Raw genomic sequence first — 12252 nt, forward strand, 5'->3', positions numbered from 1 at the left:
GGGGATGGGGTGGTGGCACGGATGAAGCGGGAGATGGCCGTGGTCACCAGGATGGGGTGGCAGTGTAGGTGGATGGATTGACCCTAAGTCGTGGTGAAGATGTGCCATCTGGGTTAGGGTAGTGGCGGTGCTGCCCGTGATGGGGGGGCGGGGTAAATGGTGGGGCTGGAGCTGCGAATGACAACAGCAGGCACACAGAGGGTGACAACAGCCACGGGGTGACAAGGACACAGAACTGCCCCATAGCGGGGCTAAATCCCACATGTGTCCCAGCATCCACCTCTGATGGGGACCTGGGCAGGGATAAGCCAGCCTCCGGGGCTCAGGATGCCCCTACCCTCCCCCAGACACTCAGGATGGATCTGGCACACATAACAGGTTGCTGGGGCGCCAGAGGCCTGGCTGGGTGGTGGCAGGAGGGGATGCCTACTGTTCTGACTGAGAAGAGCTAGTAGGATAGTGGGCAAGGGCCCCCCAACCCAACCCCTCCTCGGTGACTCCAACAACACAGACTCTTGTTCTCATAGGAAGGTCCTAGTACTAGGCAGGATCTCCCGAGGCCCTCCCCACCAGCCAGACCACACTCCCCACTAACCCTGTGGGGTGGCCTCAGGTCGGCTGGCCCAGGGGACCCCCGAGCCCCGCTTCTTCTTCTCCAGGGATGTCCGGATGTTGTTCTGCAGGCTGTGGGGCTTCTCCTGGAACAGACCTACCCCCGTGCCTCGTTAGGGACAGCAGGGCTTCCCTGGCTGAGCCCAGCAGGGGAGGGCAGAGATGGAGAGAGATGGCCACCCTAGGGACACGGGCCTTGGGGCCCTCGGCTTGGGGGAGGGGTGACAGGGGTCTGAAGGAAGCTGGATGGAACTGAAAAAAATGCCAAATACTGAATTCACAGGAATCTGGAGGCAAAAGGAAGACACCTGTCAGCTCCATCCAAAGGAAGACACTGATGCTTTCCCTCCTTGTGCTCGCCATGCCTCAAGTACCGCCTCTGTCAAATGGGGCGACTCCGAACCCCCAGAGGGTGGCGGAAGGACCAAACGGGATGCTGCATCTCATGCATTTGGCTCATGATAAATGCTCCATGAGTGGGTACAATTAGAAATGGGACATCATCAACCAGCAGAGATGACAAGAGACTGTCCTGTTTTGCCTCACCCACTGGGGGTGAATTTTCTGTTTTCTTTTGTTGTTGTTTCATGAGAGAAATTTTACACCTTCAAAGATGCAATCTTCACAATAATTCTCGGAGGTCATTATCATTAACCCCATATGACAGAGGAGAAAGCAGAGAGGTTCGGGGAGGTTCTGTGACCTGCAGAGGAAGTAAGAGGCAGAGCCTCACTGGATCCAGTCTTGGTGGCCCTGAAAGCCCTTTCTGCTGCAACACCAACAGGTCTCCCTAAGAGCAGTTCAGGGAGCTAAGAGGGGCAAGGGGCGGAGGCTGGACTTGGGCTAGCCTCCTGGCCCTTCTCTGGACAATTCCAGGAACTTCGGCACCATCCTGGGTTTTGTCCACCTAGGAAAGAGGAGTGGCTTTTTGACTCGCAGGCGGCCTCATAGCCGTTTAATGTGTAGGCGCGGGCGGGAGAGAGAGGAGCCAGGGATGTGGCCGGGGCTAGCTCCAATTTAGGAGGGGCTCTTTGGGCACCTCTCTGAGCTGCAGTCGATTATCATGCATTTGGCTAATGCCATTACCAAGGGGAAGGCCAGGTTAATGTGAACACTGCCCTAATTAAATGAAGGCAATTACAGCAGTCAGCGGATCTTCTCCTAGGAGCTTCTCTAACTGACCTGGCAAAGCTGTATGACCTTGGGCCAACCTCCCCTGGCCCCAACCCTGACCTCAGGCTTCCCTCTGTAAAATGAGGGCCTGGATCAGACTCCCTCTAAAGCGAGGAGACATCTTCAACTCACCTCCTTGCTCATCCCTGACACCCACTCGCCATCACCAAATCCTGTGGATTTCACCTCTTAGAAACCTCTTGACTCCACTGCCACCATAAGCACGCTGGCCCAGGCCCACTGTCTTTTGTTCAGATGAAGGCACCAGCCTCCTACCTGGTCTCCCAGCCGGCTTCTACCCTGTCCCTCCCAACCGCCTCCACACAGCACCTGGGAGAATCAGTCATGGCCCTTCTCTGCCTAAAATCCTCCAGTTGCTCCCCTGCCAGCATACCTGGCTAGCCTTAGCTCCTGAGACCGACTCTCTCAAACTTGGCCCTGGTTTTGCCCACCTCTGGTGCTTCCCTCTGCCTAGACCTCTTCTCTTCTCTCTCTCTCTCTCTCTCTCTCTCTCTCTCTCTCTCTCTCAGCCTGGCTAACTCCTTCCCTTTCTTTGAGTCTCAGCTTAGACACTGCCTCTTTCAGGAAGCCTTCCATGATGCTGAGCTCCCCAGGCTGCCCGTTCTTCCTCCACCACAGCACAGATCTACTATTCCAATGCTGGCTCCTAGCAAGCAGATGAACTCCCAGAGCTCAGGAAGCCTGTCCTGCCCACTACGGTTTTCCCAGCACCCGGTAAATACCCGTTTCAGGAAATGGGGAGACACTCAGGCTCAGATGTGGAGTGATTTGCTGAGGTTGCACAGTGACCTGGACCTTGCATCTCGCAGGCCAATGGTCTTTGAGACCTGAGTTCCAAAGAGAGCGGGGAGCCACAGGGGACACCCTGACTGAACTCTTACCTGAGCAGGTGATGCAGGATATGCCCTCAGCGCTCAGGTTGTACTTGAGGTCCAGCAGCACCTGGATGTTGGTATCGGGCCGGAAGAGCAGGGGGGCCCGGCTGGCGGGGCGGAGCCGGCTGGCGCAGACCAGGGACAGAATGAGGACGGAGACGAAGAGCCCTGCCAAGAAAGGAGGCATGCTAGACGGCGCCGGGGGCCAGGGCCCGGGGCCTGGGGGGCCTTCACAGCCCTGGGGAAGAGCTGCTCCCTTTATGGGGGAGCGGTGGGGGGCAGGGTCCCTGGGGAGCTGGCAGAGGTGTGGCATGCCAGCCTGCGGCTGAAGCTGGTCAGGGATTGGTCCTCTGGCGGTCGGGGTTGGATGTTACTCATGTCACCTGGGGGGCAGACTAGAAGCTACAAGTTTGCATTCTTGGACAAGAACCAGCCACCACCTTAGAGCACCTAACAGTTTCTGAAGAGCTGGCACGTCCACTTGATTAAACACAACTCTAAATACTGTCAGTGATTATAATCATGATAGCACTCAGCATTTACTGAGCACTTACTGCATGCCACACACCGGTCGGAGTTCTTTCCTTGTACCGTGGCTTGCCCTATTAGACAGATACAATTCTTATCCTCAGGAACAGGATAGGAAACTGAGGCCCAGACTGACTGACAAACCCAAGGTTACCCGGCCAGTACATGGTAGAATTAGGATTCTAATCTGGCCAAGCTGGTCTGACTCCAGAGCCCAAGCCTTAAGCGCTCTGCTCTACCACCCAATATGATGACTGGCACACAGTTATGGGGGACCAGCTCCATTCTACATGGGAAGGGGGTGAGGCCCAGAGAGTGAGACGCCAACCCAGGGTCATGTGCAGGAGGGGGCTGGGCTCCCAGGGCCGATATGTCCTTTGGGGTGTCTGTCCCCCATGCCTCGGGCACTGGGGAAAAGCTGCAAGTCAGAGGGGAAAGAGGGTGGAGACCCCACTTACCCACGATCACCCAGCGGCTCTTGACAGCGGACCACAGGGCCCAGTGGTGCAGCAGCTCCTGCAGCTGGGCAATGAGCTGGCCCCTGCTGCCCCGGTCGGGGGCTGGCTGGAGGCTCTCGGGGGGCATAGACACCAGGGACGCGTCTCCCAGCTCCAGCGACACTGCCAGGGCAGAGCAGCGGCTCATCAGAGGTCAAAGCCCACTCTGGTCCCTGTCCTCTCTAGGGAAGTCCGAGTGCTTGATGAGGATCCCCTAAGGCCATCAGGACCAGTCTGTCCTCACACCATCTCATCAAAGGTGACCTCCCTGGCAGATGCAGGCCCGGGTCTCGCCAGGGTCAGCAGGGCAGGCCAGCGCCAAACTTACCTGGCTCCTCCTCAACGTTCAGCAAGGGGATGTCATCATCCAGGTAGGGCATGGGGCCCTGGGCAGGGCTGCCCCCAGCCCGCTCAGGAGTGGCGAACACATCCCCGGGCAAGTGCAGGGAGCTCTTGCGGCCACACTTCTGGTGGCAGCTAAGGAGAGAGTGGGGGAGAGGGGTGAGCCCCAGGGGGGCCCCAGGTGCGCAGGGAGGTTGGGGCAAGGCCCCAGCCACCCTATGAGCCCCGGCTTCACACTGCTGTGGATGTCTCCTGGAGGACATTCACCACAGACTCCCAGGAGCCTGTTGCCTGATTCCTTTCCGGGGCCACCTCCCCAGCCAACCCCCCGCCCCCGGGCCCTCGGTACCATTCTTCCTCTGGGGAGACAAAGGGTGACGGCAACCAGGACCCAGGGAGAGGGTCCCCTGCGCTGGTGTGCCCCGCCCCAAGCCCCGAACCCCTGTCATTCCTAGTACCCAAGCCCAGCCAGCCACCCAGGCCTGACTCCATGTGGCCACCCTCCCTCCCTCCCTCCTTCCCTCCCCCTTCCCTGACCACCCAGCCCGCAAGACCCCAACCCTTTGACCTCCAGCAGCACCTGTGGGCCGACCCATCCAACTCTGCACGCGGCTCACTGTGTCTAAACATGGTTACTCCACCAAGGCAAAAACCCGAGAAGCACTGAACATGGCGGCCGGCGCGGGGGTGCCGGTCAGACCACTGGGTTTAAATCTCGGCTCTGCTGCCTACTGAACGGGTGACCTTGAGAATGTTGCCCACCCTCCCCCAGCCCTTGTTTCATTGTCAGTAAAATGCGCAAAACAAGGGCACCCAGCTCCGAGGGTCCTGGGGGGGGAATAAGTTCTTGTATAAAAGCGCTTTGCCCACTTCCTGGCACAGAGTAGGTCCTCCCAAATGGCAACTCCCCGGCAGGATTCTCTTCTCCCTCCTCGGTCCTGCAGGAGTGCCCAGCATAGAACTGGGCACACAGAAGATACTCAATAAAGGATCCCACAGCTTTTAGAAGAGAGGGTGGGGCGCTGAGCGGTGCTGGAGGACGTGTTATGGGCATTTGGTGAGAGGACATGGCCCCCCCACCTCTACTGGCTGCTCACCTGGTCTGGCAGGCGTTCTCTAGCGGTGCCATGTAAAGGCTCCAGATGCCCAGGGCGGCCGGCATGGTGAACAGCACAGCCAGCCAGCAGCAGGACACAATGAGAGACATGAACAGGCCGAAGTCGTGGACGGCCGGGATCTGGCAATGGAGAGGTACAGGCAGGCTGTGAGGCCGCTCAGGCCCGGAGTCCAGGGAGCCTGGACCTCTGTAACCAAAGGCACTCAGGACCCCAGACCACTTGCAGAATGGGGGTGGGGGCGGTGAGGAGGCCCAGGCTGCCAGGAGGACATCGGAAGGCGAGGGCTGGCGGAAGGGGGCACAGCAGGGGAGGAAGAGTTCCATCTCCAGGGCAGAGGCTCAGGTCCACACTGCAGCCCCCTGCCCACGGTGGTGCCTCGCACGGAGCAAGCACTCACTAACGGTCATTACCCAAGCGACTAGGGGGTCAGAGGAAGACAGCCTGTTAGACCAGGCCACATGTGAGTGAGGGTAAGGGAGGGAGTGCTCACATGTGCACCCGGGGCTGGGGAGCCATGGGGGGAGCTCCAGGGTGTCCCAGGGACCCGCATAGGGATGTGGCAGTCAAAGGAAACTGTAACCAACAGCACCCAGGCCTTCACTGTTTGTGAAAAACTTTGACAACCAGCTCATTTCAGTCCCTGAATAATCCACACAGGAGGCGAGTGAGGCTCAGAGGTCTTAAGGTCACACGGCCAGTCACAAAGGGGACCTAGAACCCAGCTCTGCCTGTTTTCTGGACACAGCTCTCTAGCAAGGCCCAAATAATCCCAAAGCACCTAGTGGTTTCTAGATGGGCTACTTGGCCCAGGTCAAATGTTTCGAAGGCTCGCATGGGCTCACTGCCTTTCGGGTTTTGTCGGCACCAAGGACCTGGCCCAAACTCAGATAACTCAGATCCTTCTCCTGAGCCCAACTCAGGGGCCTGAAGGAGCATGGGGCCAGTTAGAAGGATGTCAATGAGAAGGACGACAATGTAGGGTGAAGCTGGTGGGTGGGAAGAGCTCTGGACTGGGGGTCAGCGGACTTGGTCAGGCTCACCACTTACCAGCTGTGTGACCTTGAGGAGGTCACTTTACCTCTCTGGGCCTCAGTTTCGGTATTAGGAAAATAGGGATGTAACAGTACCTCTGTCATATGTCTTGAAAACTAAACGTGGAAGAGCTTTGGGAATCGCCACACACCCTTCAGGGCAGAGGTTGGATTATTATTAGTGAGCATTAATAGTAAATACTATTTGTATTGTCATAATTTTCCCATTTGTTAAGTTCTGGTAATGACAACCAGTAGCAAGAACGGAGTCTAGGGACATGGCAGGTGCCTTGAGGCAAACGCTGTGTGGCTGCAAGGGAAGGGGTGAGTGGGAGGAGCAGAGCCCAGGGGCCCATGGGAGGAGTGGGGAGGCCGGGCCAGGGACAAAGGCAGTCTCTCACCTGGGAGAAAACATTAGCTGCGTAGGCAGCAGCTGTGGTCAGGGAGGTGAAGAACGTGGCCTTGCCTGCCGTCTGGATGGTGTGGATCATCCGCAGCTGGGGGTCCTCCAGGTGGGTGGCCTGGCGGTAGGTGTTGATGAACACAAAGACATCGTCCACACCTACGGGTGGGAGCCCCGGGCCAGCAGGGGCAGGCTCAGGATCATGTTGCTGTCTCCAGGATCAGACCCACGCTGGGCCTACACTAACCCAGAGTGGCCCCCTAAGAGGTCAGGCTCCAGGGGAGTCCTGCTTCTCAGCCTGGGGTTTGGAAAGACCCATCCGCCTTTGGCTCTACCCACCAAGAATCCAAGCCCCACCCTCCTTGCTCCCTGGCCCTACCCCTTCCCCAGAACGAGGCCCCTATTCCAAATCTTCACCTCCTTCCCACCCTTCCCACCATGCCACAGAGGAAACTCACCGATGCCCACTATCACAAAGGCAGCCACGCCGTTGAGGATGCCCAGGTACTGGATACCAAAGACCACATGGTACAAGAAGAGCGCCACCAGGCAGCTGAGGCCAATGCTGGCAATCCCGAAAAAGGACAGGAACACTGGGCAGGGCAAGAGGCACGTGGGAGAGAGTGGGAGGGCCCAGCAGAACACACACCCTTCGAGGGCATAGCTGGATTCTGCCTCACAGCCATGTCCCCCACAGAGTGCCCTTCACCACCCTGGGTATGTCCTGAACAGTTCTCATGCCCAGACAGAAGGGGCCAGGCAGGAAGCCAGAGTGGCAGAGGGAGCCATCTGAGTGGGTGGTTCACAGGCCCTCATCTTCATAGAACTGAACTCAGTTGCTAGTAGGGAATTATTATATATTTAACATCTGCACCCCAGTAGACTAGAGGTTCCATGAGGGTAGTAAACGTGTCTGTGATATTCTTCACTGGATCTCTGGCACCTTAGAGCATCCGACACATAGTCGGTGCCCAATTAATAATTGTTATGTGGATGAATGAATGAATGTCTTTTCTATTTTTGAAGGTCTGGCTAATCTGTCATTCGCGTGGGCAATAGAGAGTACCTACTGTATATGGAGAAAGAAGCAACCAGGGTATGTGGGAAGGTGGCAGTGTTACAGTGAACTGAGGGACAAAAGGGCAGCTGGGGACTATAAAACAGGCTACAGAATAATCCATAAAGGAGGGTCTGATACTCCAGACTCCCCCCAAAAAATTTTTAGCAAGGAAATGATGGTCAAAGGGCACAAGGTTAACCATGTGAGGTCCTGGGAGTGGGGTCCCTCGGGTATGGCCCGAGCTGTGTCTGGACCACAGTCCCCCTGCCTGGGGTTGAAAGGTGACCTCTGAGCACCCCACCCACCAGCTCTGACACGGCAGATTCAAGATGATTTCTGGCATTCTGGAGAAGGCAGGCTTTGGTGGGACAGGAGCACATGGGGAGGGGAGAGGGGAGCTGGTTCCTGCTGGGCCTTCTGAGGAGGCCTACCTGAGCAGGAGGTGAGAATGTAGACGAGGGCCGCGATGCAGCTGCTGCTGATGAAGGCCAGGAGCATGTCATTGTTGAAGGTCCTGCGCACCTCGTAATCAAAGAGGTCTGTCCCCCCGTATAGAACCTGGACTTTACTGGGGGGGGGTGGAGAAGAAAGACAGAAATGGGTTGCAGATGGCTGTTGACACTTGGAGGACCAGGAGATATCCACCTCCGCAGTGGCTCTTTAGCTTGGCTATACAGTGAGTCACCTGGGGGCTTCCAAAAATCCTGATGTCCAGGCCAGACTCTAGACAAATTATTCCGACAATTTCTGGGGTGGGGCTGAGTCATCAGTGTTTAAAAATCTCCCAGGTGATTCAAATGTATGGCCAAGGTTCAGACCATACTCAACACAGATAATAATCACAGTCAAATCCTATGCCATCTCCCAATTCTCAATATTTGCTGCAAAATCCTAAATTCAAACCAGCTTCCATATATGCAGTTTTACATGGCTAGTCAGTGTGCAGGTGACACAAGCTATTCTTTTTTTTTTTTTTAAGATTTTTTAAAGATTTTATTTATTTGTCAGAGGGAGAGAGAGCACAAGCAGGGGGAGTGGCAGGCAGAGCAGGCAGAGGGAGAAGCAGGCTCCCCGCTGAGCAAGGAGCCCGACATGGGACTTGATCCCAGTACCTTGGGATCATAACCTGAGCCGAAGGCAGATGCCCAACCGACTGAGCCACCCAGGCGTCCCACAAGCTACTCTTAGTAATAACAAAAACATAACCAGCTGGTCATATTGAGTTTTAAAATACAAATCTGCTTCTGGCCATGATGGAGTGATAAGACCAAATCTAGATTTACCCTCCCCATGAAATTAACAACAACAAAAAAGAGAAAATATATAAAGCAAGACTCTGGACATGAGATAACACAGGACGATAATACCTGAGAGATGAGAATCAAAATTGGTTCTATGGTTATCCTGACTTATCACCTTGAGAGCTGCTGGGCCCCAGTGCAGCCTAATATATGGGCTATTGGGCTCCCTAAAGGAGGGTGCAACTTTCCCAAACTTGATGGAAACTATAAACCTGCTGATTCAAGAAGCTCAAGCAACTAACTCCAAGTACAAAACAACAACAACAACAACAAAAACCCCCCAAAACCATGAATGAAACAACAACAAAGCACATCATAATCAAATCGCTCAAAACCAGTGACCAAAAGAAAGTCTTAAAAGCAGCCTGAGGAAAAAGATGCATCACACACAGAAGAACAAAAATAGGGATGACTTCCCATCAGAAACAGTGCAAGTGAGAGGACAACGGAGCAGTACCTTTTACCTACTGGGAAAACAGCTGACCCAGAATTCTATACCCAGCAAAACTATATTTCAAAAGCAAAGGCAAAATGAAGACCTTTTCAAATACACAAAAGCAGAAAGAATTCATCTCCAGTACCTCTGCACTATAAGAAATGTTAAAGGAAGTCCTTCAGGTACAAAGAGAAGGATAATAGACGGAAACATGGATCTATACAAAAGAATAAGAAAGACTGGAAATAGTAATGGCATGAACAAATATATAAAATTTTCTTATTACTTATTAAGTCTCTTTATAAGATAATTGACCATATAAGCAAAAATAGTAATATAGTGTGGTATTTATAACATGTATGAAAATAAAACACATGACAACAGTAACATAAAGGCCAGGAAGAAAGAAATGGTAGTATACCACTGTAAGGGTCCCACACTATACACAAGGTGTATGACATCATCTGAAGGTACGCTGTGATAATCTAAGGTTGCATACTTTAAGCCCTAAAGCAAGCACTAAAATAAATAAAAAGTTATGGCTAAAAGGCAAACGAAGGAAATAAAATGTAATAATAAAAAATACTGAATTAGTCCAAAAGAAGGCAAAAGAGAGGAAAAGGGGAACAAAGAATATATGACAAGTAGAATAAAATAAGATAGACTTAAGCCTAACCATATTAATAACTGCATTATCTATAGTTGTCTAAACACCCCAATTAAAAGGCAGAGACAGTCAGACTAGCTTTTAAAAAAATCAAAACCTAGCGGCCTACAAGAAACACATTTTATGATTTTTTTGAAGATATTTTTTTATTTAAGTAGTCTCTACACCCAGTGTAGGTCTTGAACTCACGACCCCAGGATCAAGAGTCACATGCTCCTCTGAAACCCACTTTAAATATAGACACAAATAGGTTAAAATCAAAAGGATAGAAAAAGATGTGCCATGCTAACTCAAATCAAAAGAAAGCGGGAATGGTTACATTAATAACAAACTAAGTAAACTTCAGAGCGAAGAATATTACTAGGGATAAAGAAGACAATTTCAAAATGATAAAGGGTTCAATTAATCCAGACAACACAATCAACCAATTTGACCTAATTGATATTTATTAAGCACCCCACCCAGCAATAGCAGAATATGTATTCTTCTTAAGGGCACAAGGGAACATTTAGCTAGACAGACCACAATCTGGACCATAAAACAAGACCCAATAAATTTAAAAGGACTAAAGTCATACAAAGGATGCTCTCTGACCACAAAAGAATTACATTAAAAATCATCTACAAAATGATATCTGGAAAATTACCAAATATTTGGAACCTAAATAATATACTTTTAAATAACACATGGGTCCAAAAAAAGAGATCAGAAGAGAAAATAGAAAATATTTTGAGATGCACCTGGGTGGCTCAGTCGGTTAAGTGCCTTTGGGCTCAAGTTATGATCCCAGAGTCCTGGGATCAAGCCCCGAGTCAGGCTCCCTGCTCAGTGGGGAGTCTGCTTCTTGTTCTTCCTCTCCTTCTGCCCCCCCACTCGTGTTCTCTCTCTCTGTCTCAAATAAATAAATAAAATCTTTTTAAAAAAGTATTTTGAATTGAATAAAAACAAAAACACAACATATGAAAATTTGTGGGATGTACTAAAACAGTACTGAAAGGGAATTTTATAGCAATAAATACCTACATCGGAAAAGAAGAAATGTTTCAAATTAATGACCTCAGCTTCTACTTCAAAAAGTATAAGAGAAAATTACATGTAAGGTAGGTAGACAAAAGGAAATAATGAAGATCAGAGAAGAAGTTAATGAAAAACAAAACGAAACCAACAAAAAAAAAATCAAAGAAACCTAAAGCTAGTTCTTTGAGAAGAACAGTAAAATTGACAAACCTCTAACCAGACTGATCACGAAGAAAGACAGAAGATACATATGAAAGAGGTGCCATCACTAGTTTCTACAGATATTTAAAAGATAAAAAGGGAATATTATGAACCACTTTATACCAACAAATTTGACAGTTTAAATGAAATGGACAAATTTCATGAAAGACTCAAAACTACCAAAGCTCATACAAGAAGAAATAGATAATGTTAATCACCCTATGTTTTTTAAATGAATTTTTAAAAAATTGAAATAGCCCTGTGTGTATGTATTTTTTAAGTGTGCAAATAAAGAAATAGATACAGAGTCCAGAAATAAACCCACATATATATGGACAATAGATTTTTGTCCTAGGTGCAAAGGCAATCTTTGTTGAGGGGATAATCTTTTCAACAGATATGTTGGAACAATTAGATATCTGTATAAAAATATGTGGCATCTCACAGAAATGGACCCTCAACTCTATGGTCAACTCATCTTTGACAAAGCAGGAAAGAATGTCCAATGGAAAAAAGACAGTCTCTTCAACAAATGGTGTTGGGAAAATTGGACAGCCACATGCAGAAGAATGAAACTGGACCATTTCCTTACACCACACACAAAAATAGACCCCAAATGGTTGAAAGACCTAAATGTGAGACAGGAGTCCATCAAAATCCTACAGGAGAACACAGGCAGCAACCTCTTCAACCTCAGCCACAGCAACTTCTTCCTAGAAACATCGCCAAAGGCAAGGGAAGCAAGGGCAAAAATGAACTATTGGGATTTCATCAAGATAAAAAGCTTTTGCACAGCAAAAGAAACAGTCCACAAAACCAAAAGACAACCGACAGAATGGGAGAAAATATCTGCAAATGACATATCAGATAAAGGGCTAGTATCCAAAATCTATAAAGAACTTATCAAACTCAACACCCAAAGAACAAATAATCCAATCAAGAAATGGGCAGAAGACATGAACAGACATTT

General features: G+C 50.7%; 1 protein-coding gene across 1 annotated transcript in view; it reads right to left on the minus strand.

Annotated features, from left to right (window-relative positions):
- Positions 1 to 12252, minus strand: part of DISP3 (dispatched RND transporter family member 3) — a 69195-nt gene that overhangs the window by 12029 nt on the left and 44914 nt on the right. Inside the window, exons 3-10 of the mRNA XM_025855921.2 lie at positions 8092 to 8228; positions 7059 to 7193; positions 6599 to 6759; positions 5146 to 5285; positions 4035 to 4183; positions 3668 to 3829; positions 2688 to 2849; positions 596 to 709 (exon numbers count right to left, since the gene is read on the minus strand). Of these exons, the coding sequence (XP_025711706.1) occupies positions 596 to 709; positions 2688 to 2849; positions 3668 to 3829; positions 4035 to 4183; positions 5146 to 5285; positions 6599 to 6759; positions 7059 to 7193; positions 8092 to 8228 (1160 nt within the window). The remainder of the gene's footprint in view (positions 1 to 595; positions 710 to 2687; positions 2850 to 3667; positions 3830 to 4034; positions 4184 to 5145; positions 5286 to 6598; positions 6760 to 7058; positions 7194 to 8091; positions 8229 to 12252) is intronic.

This window comes from Callorhinus ursinus, unplaced genomic scaffold, assembly GCF_003265705.2.
Source record: "Callorhinus ursinus isolate GAN/ISIS: 27379988/994484 unplaced genomic scaffold, GSC_fseal_2.0 scaffold18, whole genome shotgun sequence".
Classification (NCBI taxonomy): Eukaryota; Metazoa; Chordata; class Mammalia; order Carnivora; family Otariidae; genus Callorhinus; species Callorhinus ursinus.